The 17,362-nt window shown below is 46.0% G+C and overlaps 1 protein-coding gene across 10 annotated transcripts in view; it reads left to right on the top strand.

Annotated features, from left to right (window-relative positions):
• lilli (lilliputian) overlaps positions 1 to 17,362 on the top strand; it is a 199,455-nt gene that overhangs the window by 105,354 nt on the left and 76,739 nt on the right. For all 10 annotated transcript variants that reach the window (XM_067352889.1, XM_067352915.1, XM_067352904.1 and 7 more), the window contains one exon: positions 14,929 to 15,555. In XM_067352889.1, coding sequence (XP_067208990.1) covers positions 14,929 to 15,555 — 627 coding nt within the window. The remainder of the gene's footprint in view (positions 1 to 14,928; positions 15,556 to 17,362) is intronic.

Genomic DNA, 17,362 nt, shown 5'->3' with positions numbered 1-17,362 from the left:
TCGTTATTTAACCTTTTCCGGTTACGCGGTGCACAGTTACACTGAAAAATACCGTATTTGTAAAAGTTTTCGGGTGGGGGGAGGGGGTGGGGGGGGAGGAGGGGATTGATATAAATATATATAGCGCGGTGCGAATTAAAATTATTAAGCAAATATTAAATTGTCCGAGCAAATATTAAATATGCAAAACGATACTTTATATCATTACTTGCGCTTTTTATTCCCATAATAACGTTGTCGTCGGCAGCTTTGCGCCGATATTGAGTATGAAATGCCTACGCTTCAATCGTTTGCCGTGCAGGAATTAATATTTATACGATTAACTATTCGCACGCACAACAGCGCTGGGGGTTTGCGCGCGTAATTACATTGAAATTCACCTGTATGCGAAATAATTACGAACGATATAACAGAGACGGACTTTTTGACGGTGCGTTTGCAACATTGTCGTGACACGGGTTATGTTTTCCGTTACACGTGCGTGCGTGCGTGCGTGCGTGCGTGCGTGTTACACCACCCAAGCTGCTATTTAGCGCAATTTATTAAACTGCCCCATCGACCCTATCTCTCCCTTTACCTCCCCGCGCCTCCCCCGTCCCGCTCTTACTCCTCCCACACCGGGTTTCTCTTCTTCATCCTCTTTCCACTTTGGCCGCTTTGACTGCGCTACGCCGACTACACCGGGTGGCATGGGGCGGTAGGGAGGGGGAGGGGGGGGGGAGGTGCGCTCGGTGGCTAAATACACACACAGACGCGACGACCGGGCGCCGACACGCACGTACACGCACACGGCCACACCGAAGAGAGCAAGCCTGGGTCTCTCACGGCGGGGGTGGTATGACGGAATCAATACCGGTGTGTGAGAGGGTGGGATAATGCGGCGGCTTGACGAGAGTCGTAGGTAGTAAGAGCGGAGTGAGAAAGGAAGAGAGACAGAGAGGAGAGAGAGAGAGAGAGAGGGAGAGAGTGAGAGGGAGGGGGAGAGAGAGAGAGAGAGAGAGAGGAAGACAGACAGAGAGAAAGACGCGGGTGGATAGGATACAGAGGGATGGGAGCGAGATGAGGAGACAGAATGGGGCGAGACAGGGGGAAACTCGAGGACTACTAGAGGAAATAAACAATGGGTCGGTAACCCGCGTTCGGCGTAGTACACGCTGCTGGAAAATTATCCGAGATACCGAATAACGGCGATGTGTGTGTATACGGATGGACAAATCCCCCCCCCCCCCGCTCTCCGCCCCGCCTTCAACCGGGGGGTGCTATATTCTTCCCGGTATTTTCCCTTCTTTTCCGCCTTTTTCCCTCGTTTTATTGGAAAATAATAATCATAGGCATTATTGCGCGGCGCGGCGGTGAATTTTGCATACTTCTGTTCTCGGTAGTGGCCGCACTATCGGGCGGATGAAATAAAAGCGGACGGGCGCGCCGCCGCAGAGCAGGTGCGTAGGTTGTTTGTAAATTTCGCGTTAGCACAGGTTGGGATTAACTCGTGCATTAATTTTGATATGGAGATCGGTGGGGCGGATTACGACGATAACGCGGCGCGTCGCGGTGAAATTGAGTTGTTTTATGGAAAAGAGAAGGAAGGAAGGAAGGTCCGTCGAAAATTTTTCTCGCCGTCTCCTCCGCCCGCCGGTGGAAACGGACGAACGGAATGCAGCCAGGTGTGTATTAAGTAATAATTATCTCCTGAATTCCGAGCTGCAAACGATAAATCAATACTGTGGAAACTGGAGCACTCGTCGCAACAACAATGTTAATCGCATTAGAGTGAGTGACGGAGGTTTGCGTTTATTCTCTCTTCGGAGAAAAATTTCTTACTCAGGAAATTAACTGGATGATATAGATGGCGGAGACGTGGCGTCGCTCCGGTAATAAAATTAACTTGTACTTGAACCTTTTATGGAAATGAGGACCATCAAGAGTCCCTCGCGACTGATTAACATCTTGTACATTTTTGCAGTGCACATTAATTATTTGTATTAATTTATGTCGATTTATTGTTGCGAAACCGCGCACGTTGAATTATTACACCGCCGATGCATCGCTGCATCGAAATAGGAAGCTGTGAGGACTCAATTGTAAATTTATCGCACGTCTAATATGTTTCTCGCGAGAATCGCAACAGTTATTGCACAACATTCTCATCTTTCGCTGCAGCCTGTTCGCCGCCTGCCTTTTCTTCTTCCGTCCTGGCGAGTCCGGTTTATGCTCAATTCTCGTGCGTGATTCGACTGCTTCGATGCATCACTCGCCTCTCGAAATCCTCGTATTCTCGGCGGAGAGATGTGCCATCGAAGGCGGTTAATTAATCGCACCCTTGGCACGAGTCCACCGAGTTCGAATGTAGCCGTAGCGGCCCGCTTAACCCCCGTAATGTCCGTCGTGAATTTGGATAATTTTCCTCCTTCGTCTGCCGCGCACCCCCACACCCTCCGCGCCACCCTCCGGCACGTTTAGTTTCGCTCATTGTCGTCCCGGCACGCGATTACCCCTTTGTCTCGTGCGTCAACTATTTCAGCTCGCATCTACGTCGCGTACAATTGCAATTTCAATCACGTTACTTTCTGCCTTCGGAATTATGCGGTAATTAAATCGAAACAGCGCGATTCAACACTTCTCATATATTCTCGAATCTCAATCTATCTCTATTCGATGAAATAAAATCACACCGAGGAAGCATTTGACTTCTCAGCATACTTCTCAGTTTAATCGATTGTTTTCAAGAATGTGCGATTTTCACTCTAATTGAATTGAAGATCAATTTGTTTTACGATTTATAAAATTTGCATTGAAATAAAAGTCGCAATTAGTAACTCGACTGCGCTCGGTATTTAACTTTCTATTACGCAATTTTTAGTGCTCGCGCCCCGTCGGTTTCGATATTCGATACATCGGCGAGAGCGTTTTCGCGCGAGCGCTTAGTCAGTTTTCCATCGGTTTCTATCGGCGAGCTTGTCTCTCCGCCGGCATTTTCTAGTATTCTTCGCTCCGTTGAGGATTGTATTAACGCGATGTCGACTTTATGCCGAGCTTTCGATATTTCTACCTTCGCCAGTCAGCAGATATGAGAGATTGGGGTGGAGCGGCGCGAGTGCAGTCGGCACACGTGTATCCTATGCACTCGCTCGGTAGCGTGAACGCATGCAAGACTCAGTTGGGAGTCAATGCACTTGCGATGCAACAGGGAGAGAGAGAAGGAGGAAACAGCCATTGTCTTTATGGCATCCAAGAAACGCGGCAGCGAAATTACATCTGGTAAAATATCAACTGTATCCGGGAAATAAACGCGAAATGAAACGTAATTTTTTTTCTATTAAAAAAAATTAATAATTTAATCAAATGTAAATGTTGATTAGAATTTAAAAGTAAAATTTACAAGTATATAATTTTACGAACTGTAGTCATGAGGTGTTCGATTGTATGTCCGGCATTTTATATGTCCGGTTTCTCAACCTTTTTACATACGAAAATTGAGAGGCAGAATCGGAATGAATAATTATAACCATTGTTTGCGAATAAGACATCAGCGAGACGGACGGAAGGTAAGTGAGCCGACTGCGATGCATTGTTCATATGCATGAGTGCGTGGTTTGCAGGCTGTTCTTTATGCGCATCAGCATAAAGGCTCACTTTGACGATTGATATTTGACACTGGATACACCGGTAATAATGGGCATTCTGACCTACGACGCTGCTACATATAACGGTGCCGCGCAGAAACGCACTAGCGACTCCGAGGAACTTGAATTAAAACCTCTCTCTCTCTCTCTCTCTTTCTCTCGGCGCGGTCATTTACGCGATGTAATGACAGTGTAAGCAAACGCGATACGTTCGCGACAGTAGCAGCGCAGGAAATGATCGAGAATTAGAAGCAATGGCGCAATGATAATAAAGCGTTGTTTGATCGTAAAGGACGACGACGTTAAGAGCCGCCGAGAGTGCGGCTTCGAGACATATACGTTTTAATCCGACACGAGAGACACGTTGTAAGTATTCGAGTCCGGATCGAAATGCCGATTATTTATACCGCGTTATACGTCGAGCTAGTGAAATCTAATATTTCCCTAAGCTATCCTGAACGTAACGTTTTATCGTTCTTCAGACGAGAAGTCTTTTGAAATTCTGCGAGAATTTTGAGAAGAAGTCTGTATTTGGATCGAGAAGATTGCGAAAAAAAAAGTATGACAATCTAACGGGATGAAAGCGAAAGAGTTGAATGAATTGTCACGGAATAAACAACTCTATCAGTGCGATAGATATTGATGACGATCTTATCGAGTGAAACAGTAGTGTTATTTGATATACGTGCGAGATATCAGATTACCCGAACGCGTTGTAAGCGTGCAGAGTATCACGTCCGGCTCGATTTTATTGTTAGCATTGATAAAGTTGCCGCTAATTTCAGCGGTTGCGGTTTTTTTCCTGGTTTTTCTGGTTGTATTAGTTTGAACGTTGTTTTTTCAACTGACTTTGATCGGTTTCGGGCGATCAAGGCCGCGCTTCGGGGCAGAACGCCGGAAGAATGGCGGGCGCGAAGGACGGCGATGAATTATGGTAGGAAGGAAACCTCGATCTATTAGTCTATCGGTTACGGAAATTGATTCTTATTACTTAACGTGCACTCGCGCGCGCGCGTTACAGGCGGGGCTTCCCTCGCTAATCTCCGTGCCATTAGGTAACTTCTTCGCCGCGATGTCAATTGCGCATTTAACCGTCCGCCTACGCGACATGCACGCGGCGCCTCGTTAAAATATTCCCAGAGCCGGTCAATTAATTTCATTGATAACGAATTTCCTGTGAGCTCTCGTACGCTAATACGCGTTCCGCTGAAATAACGGCCCGCTGCATTTGTCGGACGTGTCGTAGGGACGCGCTCGCTAAATTCGGGGAAAGGCGGAAGTGAAACGGAACGGACGACATTTTTTTACGAGACGAAATATTATAACGCCGAGCGAATAAGATTAGCGGATAAATCGATTTTTTTTTTGTTAAATCGAAAACCCGCTCTCGATGCACAGAGGTAGCGTTTTCATTCGCTTCAATTTACTCACCGCTAACTTTATTGGTCGCTAGCGGACGAGCGTTTCCGCAACAATCGCTATACTTTACCTGGGGCGCGCGAGAGTTTTTAACTTTAATCCGATTTTGCTTTGCAATCTCATACGCCTGCCGTGTTGCCGCACTAAATATTTCCTACACAAATTTATCGCTGATTACGTATATCATATCGATATCGTGTTACTATTTTTGTTACGGCTTTGAAAACGTTTGCAAAATCCTTTAAACTCGAGCCGGAGAGAAATGCTATCGCGCGTAAGTATTTTATTTATAACGCAAGTTTTTTTTAACTTGCAAGTGCATTTGATTCAATTAAATCTGATTGATATTTAGTACGTGCTTAATTGGATCAGATCAAATTGAATCGATGATTTAGTTTCTTGGGGACGCTAAATGTTTAATTTGGTTCCTCTTTCCCTTTCTGGTCTTCAATTGCTCATATATTCTGTTACTAAATACAGTAATAAAGCTAATGACGCTTATTACTGTAGATATATCGCGTGTCGGGGCGATATGTATACTGTCCTAATACTATTTCCGTCACGACTCTCTCGCCTGAGAGAAGGCCACGGCGACTTCTCCTATAAATATACACGAGCGGCGTGCGTGATCGGTCCCGATGTAATTTCGTCCTTCGTCCTTCCTCGCCTTCGCTGCTGATAGGCGTCTGGCGTCTGAGGGTTACGCAAGGATGCCGGTGCGAGATTGCGAGAGATCGAGCTCGTCCGACGAAGAAAGGAGGTGGGGGCGTGCTGGAGGAGGAGGAGGGGGGGGGGTGAAGGTGGAACGTCCCAAAAGGGCAGGCTCGAGGGATGAAAGAAGATTTCGGAGTCGCGACTGTGCGCGAGCGAGGGAGAACGACGGGAGAAGTGGATAGTCGGAAAGGAGGGGGAGGGGGTGGGCGGCAGACGTTCAGGGCGCGAGAGGATAAAGTGGATGCCGGGTGGCTAAGGGGGTGGAAAAAGGATGAAGGAGCGCCGCCGTGAGCGGAGTAGATCGTCGCGAACCGACTGGAGGCGACGGTGGAAGAGAGAAAAAAAAAAAAAAGCAGGATTCGCCCGGCGAGACAAGAAGGGTTTGGGAGGTGGACGAGAAGAATAATCGCGCGGCTGAGTGGAGCGATAGACGGCAAGCGTTAAACACTCTGTATACTACGGCGAAGTCACCATCGTGATTTGTGACTTTAGCGGTAAACGTCTTTATGGATTGCGACGAGTTGTTTTTTTTTTTTTAAGCGACAGGTTTGAGCGCGCGCGACGAGAGTCGGGAATTAAAAAGTAAAATATTTAAGAAACCGATTGATTCTGCGGTTAAAAATTTACATAGCTCAATTCAGTTAATCTATCGATTCACTAATTCATATTATTTGAATATTATTACTAATCAACTGATACTTTGCCACTGATTATTCATTATATTGTTTATGAATTATTGCACTATTCATAAATCATCAATAATCGATGAGTGGTAATAATAATACCGTTGTTAAATTATTCTCACCGCTGTTTTGCTACGAGCTATTAATATTTATGCTATTCTTTGGCGTAATAATTATGAGCATTATATTTCTCGCTCTATGCTATCCGATCTCGCTGTATCTTAGCGCGCATTTTGCTCGCAGCGCTGAACTACCTCGACCTTGTAACGTGATCGGCGCGCAGTTAAAGTCACGGTCTTCCGAGAGCTTGCACTACTTCGGTAGCAAACGCACGGTGGCATAATGATGAGTGGGCCGTTTGTCTCTCCACCCGGCCATGATTACTAACCTCCCGCGAAATACCTTCTACGCTTCGCCTTCGACGTTTCGGAGTGATTTATCGCCGAGCTATCGAGTAGGCCGTATTTCTCGGCGCAGCCGAGTCGAGCTATCCGTTAATGCCCTCTCCGGCGTTTACATCGACATTGTAATACAAGCGCAAACAAATTTCTTTTCTCATCGCAGACGTCCGCAACGTTTATATTGGAAATCATTACGAATTTCGCCGAGTCCGTCGAACCTCGGGAAGTATTGTGCGACGGGGCTGTGCACGGTGACGCTTCTATAAGAATTCATATCGCTGGAGATGAGTGTCAAAACGCGCGGATCAGAACCGTTCACGCTCATTTTATACCCGTTTCTGGATTTCGAGCACGCGCGACGTTGCTTATGTGCGAACACGAATCGCTTAACAGGTGATATCGCGCGGAAATTGTGGTTTAGTTTCGCAATACCGATAGCGAGGGGGCTCATCTTCCGGGCTTAGCCCGGGTTATGGAGCTGTTTGAAGAGGCGCCTGTCGTATGTATCGAGATGCCTCCCGGTGCCGTGCTATTTAGCGCTGCACCATCTTGCATCGGCGGGTTTTCATCAGGCGAGCACCGCACCCGACTAGCCAGATCAGTCGCAGCGTGATCCTCGTTACACGATCCCTCTGCAAAGCGATCTCCAAATCCCGAATTACCCTACGCTCCGACGCTGCGGTCGCGTTTGCAATGTAAATTGTTTGTTCCGAAGACGTTATTACGCTTATATTCGTTGTACATTCCGTGAACAAGCCGTCATTTTTTCTTCATTAAAAAGCACAAGTTTGTTTCGGCAAAAAGTATTAAATTATGGGATAATCAATTTAATTGAGGGACTCGTACAGTTGTTAACTTTATTGTGGATTGAATATACCGATAAGAATTGTTTGCGATAATTATGTCGATTTTATGTGGTATTTGTCGCGCATTAATTGAACGAAGCACGTATCTTTGTTCTGAGCAATTTGAGCGAGCGCGATGAAGTGTTCGCGCAGATCTTAACGGCAGGAAAGTTATAAATTAATTAGTGACGAGAGAGAGAGATCGTGTAGAGCTGTTAAGCCGTTATGGATGTCTCGACGAGGCATCTCCCGGCTCAAAACACTCGTGCGACGTGCTCCGGGTCGAGAGAGAGATAGAAAGAGAGAGAGAGAGAGAGAGAGAGAGAAAAGGAGAAATTAACTCACCCTTGACAAGCCGAGAAATCTGTCAGACAAGGACGGTGTGCGGCTTGTAGAGACGTCATTAGGAGCAAAGTTGTAAATTAATTGGAGTGCGTGCAACTCCTGTGTCCACGATTTCCGAGGAAAGCGACTGTAAAATGGACGTGTCGCCAGCCGGGTGAAGCAGTTCTGAATTTCGTGGTTGCGAAAACTACTTCGTAACTGGAATACAATTCTTAGAAATATCTATTCGAACCCAAGTACGCGAGAAATTTCTAAATTAAACGAATCTTTATTAAATGAAGATTCGCAAACGTCATACGATACAAGCGAGTGCGCGCACTTGTATTTCAATGCGACAATTTTGCGCGCGTATCTGGACGGGCGAATATATAGACGTCCGAGCAATATTGAACATTTTGTTATCGGAGATACGATGTCGGCTGTACGTAAACAGCCCCGCGGGCGTTTGATCAGATTTTCTTCCTCTTCCAATTTTCCCCCTTTTCCCTCTCGTCAGAGAGCTCCGTGCGCGGTAGCATTGTTCCATTGAGCCGGTAATATTTCCGATCCCCCGATAGCCACGTCGTTACACAATTCGGTAATAAATATTAAACTTGCTGCCGTATTCGAGATTTATTACCGTACCGGCAGCGCAGGTATAAGTAGAAAAGATCAGCGGCGCGCTTTCGGAAATTTCGCCGGCAGTACTCGCGCGGAATTGGACGCCTCGTTTGATATATTTGATAACATTTAATCCCTCTCTTTCGGAATCGCACACTAAAACGGCATGAAGTTGAATTGCTTGTAGACACGGCGCACGCATTTCGTATTAAATTACAAAAGGTGGGAACAGAGCCGATGTAAGAGAGTCGGGTCTCACGAATATCGAGCAATTTAGCTTGAGCGCGGGAAGTGGAGAAGAAAGCTTCTCTTGTAGATTACTCACCACCTCGCAAACTGCGAACCTACGAAGCCAGTCGCCGTCGTCGTCGTCGTCGTGTCGTTTCCGTTGCCGTTGGTCGCTTAATGCGAATTTCACATGCATGGAGCGAAACGACGACGACGGCGACGGCGAAACGCGGGAAAGCGATGCCAGGCACGTATCATTTTAAAATGGAGAGGGTAGGGGAGGAAGGAAGAGAGAAAGAGAGAGAGAGAGCGAGTACGCTCGCGCAGACGGCAGCCCTTTACGTGCAAAAGCTCGACTCTTTTTTTTTTTTTTTTGCACATTCTCCTCCGTCCGCCACCCTCTTCATTACCCCTTGATTTTTTGCCCCGCCCCCGTGCGCCAGTCCGTCGACTTCTATCCACCAATTTTTTTCTTTTTTCTTCACCCTTTTTTCGCCGCTTGCACGTTCTCATACTCCGGCGCGAGAGGCGGGAGGAGGTGAGGAAGCGGGCTCGAAACAACGGAACGCGCGCGAAAGGGCGATTTTAATACTTTGCTCGCGAGCGCGCGGCGGCTCAAGGCGGTTTTTATTAATTAATTTCGTGTTTACGTTAATTCACGCGCGGCCCGCTAATTTGAATCCGTTTTTATTCGACTTCGCAATTCCCCATATTTCGCAGCTCTATATATGATAATTATGATAATTATTTAAAAGCGCGCTGATAAGTTCCATTTTAAATGCTATAAACATTGCATCGAAATGAGTATAGAAATTTACCGAGATTTATCGGGAAATGTTCGGAGCAATTTATTGACGAGGTGATATTTTCGCGATGATTTTTTCAAATATAACTTTAATTTAATAACTTTATCGCAGTTTGAAGAAATCAATGTTCTTCTATAAAGATTTTTGAGTCTCAGAGTTAAATAAGTAATTTTTGCTTTATTGTGTTTAACTGTATCGATCGGGGAACTGAAATAGTTGCCTCTCGACGAACCGATTTTATTCAATAAAATAATGCATATACTTCTAATTTCGTCTTTGCGTTTGCAGAGTACCGAGTTCAACAAATCGTATAGCATTAAGAAGACGAATAATTGATATAAAAGCGCGATAAATATTGAAAAATGTGAAGAAATATAACGGTAAGATTTATAATATATACATTATGTATTTTAAATGTCTATTATCTCTCTTATTTTAATAGGATTGATTTGGCCGATGATTCGTTAGTGAAACTTTTTCATGGTTCGCGAGTCGTTCCTCTGTAAATCCTGCGGAAAATGGAAGCAAGAGCGAACGAGATAACGAGACATTGCGTATTACCGGCGCGTAAGAAGCGAATAATCTCCGATCTGAGCGCAGCGCTCATACTAATGGTTTAACGACGGTTCTCTCGGCGGAATAGAGATTTCGGTCCTGCCGCAGCTGTCAGATGAACTGGCAGCGCGGAGTAGCTCGGAGGATGCACCAGTCTGAACGGTTGGCAAGTACATTCGCCGTCGCCGCGCCGTCGAGCGAAATATATCTTTCTCTCGGGCGTGAGCGAGAGAGAGAGAACGAGGGCAGGGGATCGAGGGGGAGGGGGAGGGGGGGGAGAGAAGAAAGGAGCGTACGTGCCGCGGCTCACGTAACCTCAAACGAGACATCCACCTGCCTCGTCGTCGAAATTATTGCGGCTTTTTCGTCGCTCAAGGCGAATTTACACGCCTCGCGTCCGTCGTTCCGGACGAATTACTCGCGAAAAAAGTAAATCAATCGCCATTACAATGTCCTCACGAGAGTGGTCAGTACTCCGTTTACGCGGCACAGTGCTAGATAAAAAAAATACTATTACTATTACATTTATTATAATTGTTTCTGATATTTATAATTAAATATCATCGCGTCGACGTTATTTTATTAGATTAATATAACTTTGTGCTGGCACTTTGTGTGTGTAATTTAAAGTTAAAGTAAGGAAATTGTTGATCGTGTTTTATGTTCTATATTTCTTCGTCTGTAATCACAGAATTTCTTGTTTGTTATTTATTTATCCAATTCTTTTTTTTTTTTTTAATTTAAAAGCAGTAATTTTGTAGAACAGCTTTCATTATCTTCGACCCTTTAATTTGACATTAGTGCATTATTTGAAAAGTTCTCGTTTCGCTGCCGGTCGTTTTGTATTTAACATTTTTCACTGACGCAGACTACAACTACTGCGGCCGCCTCCGGTAAAAACCGCAGAAAATGACATTCCGCCTTCCGCGGAGCGGTTCGTTGACCCTCCGCGCTCCGATCTGACCTTCCCCTTTTTTTTTCGCACTTTTTTTCATGTACTGACCATTATATTTATGTGGACGTGCGCGCGTCGTAAAAGGGAGAAAGTGGGAATAGGAGATGCGAGAAAGGTCGTTTAAATCCTTCTTCATCCTCCCGAATCGCGACCCCGACGATGTTTTTTGTCCCTCGTGATACCGAACTTTTGTCGCACGATATCAAAGGCAAACAGCGAATACTCGGACGAACGGAATGAACCTTTCGTAATTTTGTAATGCCTCTTTTCAATTAAACTGTTTTTAATCAACGGTGCTTATCTTTGCTTTGGCATCTTGAGTTTTTCGAGATAGATATTCTACTGAAGAAAAGTTTTTTGTGTGCGAGCGGTGTTTAAAATAGGATAATTAAAGTATAATGAAGAATAATATAAATAAAATTAACTAAATTAAATTTAGAGAAAGAGCTTAAGCTCCCAAGCATTCTGGAGGATTTTGCTGCATTAAGCTTTATATTATGTACATATATACATATATATTTTATGAAAAGTATGCAATACTTTCTACGATTATGTGGCGAGCGAGTAGCCGCAGGCTTTGTCGAATTTCTTCAGGAATAAGAAGCTTAACTCGGACGCGGATGCGGAAGTATCCAGGTTTTTCCGAGCTTTTTCTCTCAGCGAGAAGTTATACCCGCGGGTCATTCATGCCGCAACAAAGCGCATTGTGCCGCAATGGATCTTTAGCGGTGCTCACAGACATCAGTTGCTTTGTGCATAAATCGCATTCAAACACTACTCGCACATTCCGATTGTAATGATTAGTGAATTGTAAACATAGCCGATGTACGTCGCGCGTATACACGCAATTCTGCAAACAGCGTCATTCGCGCTGACTAAGTTCTCCGCGGTTCAGGTTTCCAATTATTAATTTAGCACGAAAGTTTTCAATTTTATTAATTAAGTTCATCTCCGATCCTTTTTCCTCGCAAACTGAGAAGTGGGAAAGAATATGGAAAAAAAATTTGAAGAAAACGAAAAAGAACTTTAGTTTAACGGCGACTGCGCGGCGTAATTCTCGCGTGCCGAAGCATCTCAGCGAAACGCTCTCATTTCACACGCAACGAATTTCGAACGTGCGCTCGATGGGGCGCGGTGTGTCAGTTAAGTGGATCAAAGCTCAATCGGACATCCGCGCCCGATCCGCGTGGCGACGTCCGCGCGCGCGCGCGCGCGCGGACCGCTTTTATCCATTTGCGAGTTCGCACAGACTCATAAATACCGCACGACCGCGCATGGTGACGGTCGTGCGTTCGCGTGCAGATATCACGGCGTCGATATTTGCCTGCACTCGCGATACGCGGAATTCACTCACGCAGCTGAGGGAAATTGTTCACCCGCGCGTGTGCATTTGTGCGCGAGGAGGAATCCGACGTTATTTCGCGAAACCGTGAGATCCATTCTCCTGGCTATTCTTCCGATTTCATTTTTCTTTCATTTAAGATATTCATGGACAGATTTATATGCAGCCTGTTTTATGAAGAATGCGTAGAATTCTAAGGATAAATGCGATATTAGGAGTGTTCCGAGAAACTGCAAGACACACCACGAGCGTTCGCTCCGAAACTCCCGAACAATTTCTCTTCGGCGAACACTCGCCGTCGCCGTTCCTTCTCTCACAATGCTCGATGAATTTTTATTTTCCATTAATTTCTTTCTGCAATCCGCCGGGCTCCCGGAATCCCGTCGCAAGTCATTTAGCACTCCGCGTATCCGAAGCTTAGCAAGTTTCCGCCGGCAGGCCAGAGCCAGGGTTTATCGATTTCCCTCGCACACGGGCGACGTGCATTTTCATCGTCGGCGGGGTATCATCTTTCGCAATATGGCAGTTGGGTTACGACGCGCTATAATTACGGAGGTTTTACGACGTTTACGCTGATAACGGGACGCCGCTCCGCGTGTGCCTGTTTTACGAGTCGTACGTGTTTGCGCGAGTGTACGCACGGGTGGTGACGCCGCCGGCGCACACGTGGAGTACTTGCCACTCGATTGCGGTGGCGGGGGTGGCTGACTGACTGGCCGGAGGCGGAGAGGCCGGACGAGGTTGAGCGAGGTCAGGGCGGATGAGAAGTTCCTGACCTGGTCACCTACGCCACGTCTTTTTCCCTCACTCGCCCACTCTCTCGCGTTTACGCTACCGCAAACTTTGTGGGAGGAGCGGCACCTCGGGGCTTAATTAGCGAGACACGTCAATGTCCCCTGTCGTGCGTTTAGAACAAAAGATTCATCCCACTGTGCGATGGTTTAGGAGGAAATATCAATGGAGACATTTCTATTAAAACATTTCTTTTAAATTGAATAAAAAAGTGGAAAAGTTTTCACTCATTTTATCTATATACTTATATTTTTCATTGATATCGGTTACATTACAGTTCACATTCATGCTATTCGTGAATGTTATCGGGACATTCGTGACTCAAGTCGGGCGATATTACAGTACGTAAGATTCAACGGCCGCGGTGTTTTTCGTCCCGCCGCTATAATCAGCGCTAACAATCGCTCTCGACAATTCCATTGTCCCCGTCGTCGCCTGGTGTCATTATTCGTCCGAGCACGCGCAAGAATTTGGAGCCGCTGCTTTCCGAAATTCCGACTCGGGCGCATCCATCGAAGGGGGCGCGCCGCCTTTATTATGAGGGCGATCGGCGCGAAAAAGTCTTCCGGCGCTAACAAGCGGACGTGATTTATAGCGGCGCTCATTAATCACGTTAAGTTCTTTCTCTCTCACGCGCTCGCGCGCGCGCCCTCCCCGCCGTCCCCCACGTCGACCTCCTTATTAAACCGCGATTCGATCTCATTGTCCTTAACGGACAAAGGCGAAACGCGCGGCTGCTTGCCGAGAGCAGTGAGCCGAGCGCGCTGCTCGGCGAGAACAGCGGTTGTATTATTGCGCACGTACAACGTGATTCATATTAGCGTGCGCGCGCTACACGCTAAATTACTAGTCGAACATTGTGCGTCGTGAACTCGGCAGCCGCCCGCCTGCTCCTCCGACGCATTAATTTTTGCTAATTGCCTGTGCAATCAGCGCGCGACCGAAGAGAGCATACATACATATGTTATACGCGCGGAATGAAACTCGACGAGTGTTTCGCGCCGCGACTGTATAGCGGCGACTGCGGTTTTCGATCGTGATTCTCTTTCTCTCTCTCTCTCTCTCTCTCTCTCTCTCTCTCTCTCTCGCGCGCGCCGCTGATCTTTCTTTGATAAATGACGGGGGCGAGAGGGAGCTTAAGGAGCGCCACCGCGACATGATTGATTCGTTACGTTGCCACCCTTACGTTACTCTTCGAGCCGACACAACGCCGTTCAAGCGTGAATCATTTAAGGTGTGACTTGTCACCGCGATCTCCCGACGAAAATCAATTTCTTGAAAAGGTGGAAAGTTTAAGCGGCATTTAACGGCTCTACGCGAGATTCATTAAATTAATTGTGAACTTGCTGGTCTATTAATTAAAAATGTAATAATTGGTGATATAACTCACCCCTTCGGAATCCCTGACATTAAAATATGAGTCGGCGGTAGACAACTCGCTGCGCAACCTCTTTATTTACAATTGCGAGCAGCGGACAATTAGGTTACGTAACGTTAATTAGGTGTTCATTACGTATTTATCGTGTTACGCAAAAGTGCACTTTTCAACTGTCAGGTGATGACGTTGAGTCTCGATTTCGACTCCCTTATTCATGTTCCTTCGCTTTTGCTTCATTGCAGACGACGCCTGATCCTGAAATCGAATCCAAGCTGGGCAGCTACTCGTTGGTTAAGCACTTGCTGGACGATTCCAAGCGTCTGATCGGTGTCGACGGCATATCGACGGGCAGCTCGACGTCCTCGTCGAGCGTCTCCCATCACAGGTCCAATTCCGGCAGCTCCTCCAGAGGCTGCTCCTCGTCCGCGGGGCAGGAGTTCAAGAAGCCCGGTGGGCCCAGGGGATCAAACTCAGCGTCTTCCTCGTCGTCCGGCTCGTCGAGCGGAAGCCAACAACAACGAGGCGGCTTCGTTAAGCCCGCGGACAGCAAGCCGCCCTACGGCGGCCGCGGTGGCTACCCTGGTCAGCCGATCAAGCAGCCGATCAACAGCAACGATCATCGCAGCCACCCTTTGCTTCCGGCTAAAGGACCGCCTCAGCCGCGCCCACCGTCCCCCGTTGTGGGAAGCAATAGCAATACGCTACCCGTCGGCAGTTCTGGCGGCGGCGGCGGCGGCGGCGGCGGCGGCGGCGGCGGCGGCGGCGGCGGCGGCGGCGGCGGCAGCGGCGGCGGCGGCGGTGTCGCCAGTTCCGGAGGCGGCCTTGCGAATCGCGCTTTCCCCGGTCGCCTGAAGCTGATCGAGGTTAACGTGAGTATCGATTTTTCCATCTCTCTCCCACCTTCGCATTCCTTTTCTCGTGCGCGGTGATTTGGTTTCGGGGATCGTTTCGGTTTGCATGCCTCGGGAGAGGCGGTTTTTCGAAAGTAACAGATTGATTGTTTCGAGTGAATATTGACCGAAAGAACGCTAGAGTTGTTAATGTAACGGTTAGCGCGATAGAAGTTTTATATTGGTGCTCTGAAAATCTGTTTCAAACGTAGAAAAAGAGAGAAATGTAAAAAGATTAAATTAAAATAATAATGTAACAAAGGTAAAAAAAACATTTCTACATTTTTTTTATTTCTTTCGCTGTACAAACTCGAAGTTACCGTTAATTCTTTTAGAGCTGTTTAAAATAAGAGCAGCAGAAATGATTTTTTTATTTATTAAATGTTTTATTCGTTTGCTTCTTCGTTAAGCGGGTTTTATTCGCGGTTGATAAATGTAAAAAAAATAATTGTAAATATTGAACTACACATATACAAAATGCATGAATAAAAATGCATATATGTAGAGCTTTTATTCTACATAATCTCTGGGATATTTTGTATGCATGTTGAAAAGTGAGAAGATTAATCTGAAATTTGGAAGCGTTCGGGTGATATTGAAAAATAATCAATCGTGGAACAATTTCGGTAATTGATGCGTTTACTGCCGAAAGAATGAATTCTATGAAGGTCGCTTTGAATAAGCAATTTTTAATTCTTTGCGTCATTTTTATTTCTCTTTACTTCATCAGTATTTTTTTTTCGCAGCACGCATAATAACAAATTTATAAAAATATTTGCGAAAATGGCGAAAGTGATGCTTTATCAAACGTTTAGATCGCAATGACAGGAAACTATTAGACTAAAATTTGCGAATTAGAGTCTTGTCGTGCTGACAGTATCGATTTTCCGTTTAAATCACTATCAACGTGTATGATATTAGCGACCTCTCGACGCGCAAGCCGCGGCGGTGACGTTGCGAAGGCTAGACTCACAAAGTCTCGAACTACTTTAATAGCACGTCTCGCCAGAGCTGCGATTATTTGTCACGTAAGAAGATTAAAAGCAAAGTTTCCGGCGGCGACTGGCGCTATTGTCATACGTACTAAACGACACTGTTGAAATTGACAAGTTGTTAGGATCATTATGCTGCCGCTAATCACTCTATGTGCTTTTCATTATTTCTCTTATGGAATCTGTTTGAGCATTAATACTTTAATACTGCTGCCTGAATATTAGCACTTTAATATCGATTTTAATTGCGTATGTCGATGCTATTACTCGATATCTTGCAACATCAAGTAACTCCGCAGCTGCAGCTAAATCAATAATCGAGTGTACGCGAGTGAAAAAAAGAACTGTCGTACAATTTGCATAACAAATGGGCGAATAATTATTTTATTTCGTTGAATTTATTTTGTTTTATTTATTTTTGGTATATCTTTGAGAATTTCTTTTATTCTCCTTTTTCAACGAGAATGTTGTTGACTCGAATACACAAACTGCATCTCTTTTCTGAGAAATTAACGATACTCTGAATCACCCGGGATCACCGCATCGAGCTCTTCAATTATCAATCATTCCTTGATATCTCGAACGCCATTTACTTCCGCGTTGAAACGAGCGAATCGCGTAGTTTCCTCCCTCTCCGGCCGCAAATCGCGGGAGAAAGATCAAGCAACCGTGGCATTAATCACCGAGGAGCCATAATAAAGAGGTTATTATTATCCCCCTCCTCTCTCTCTCTCTCTCTCCTTCTCCGCGCCGGCTGAACTTCCACTTCGAGATCATCCGGCCGGTATCAAACG

The sequence above is a fragment of the Linepithema humile genome, chromosome 1 (assembly GCF_040581485.1).
Source record: "Linepithema humile isolate Giens D197 chromosome 1, Lhum_UNIL_v1.0, whole genome shotgun sequence".
In the NCBI taxonomy this organism is placed as follows: domain Eukaryota; kingdom Metazoa; phylum Arthropoda; class Insecta; order Hymenoptera; family Formicidae; genus Linepithema; species Linepithema humile.
Note: the sequence above shows the minus strand (reverse complement) of the source record. Positions and strands in the feature narration are given on the sequence as shown.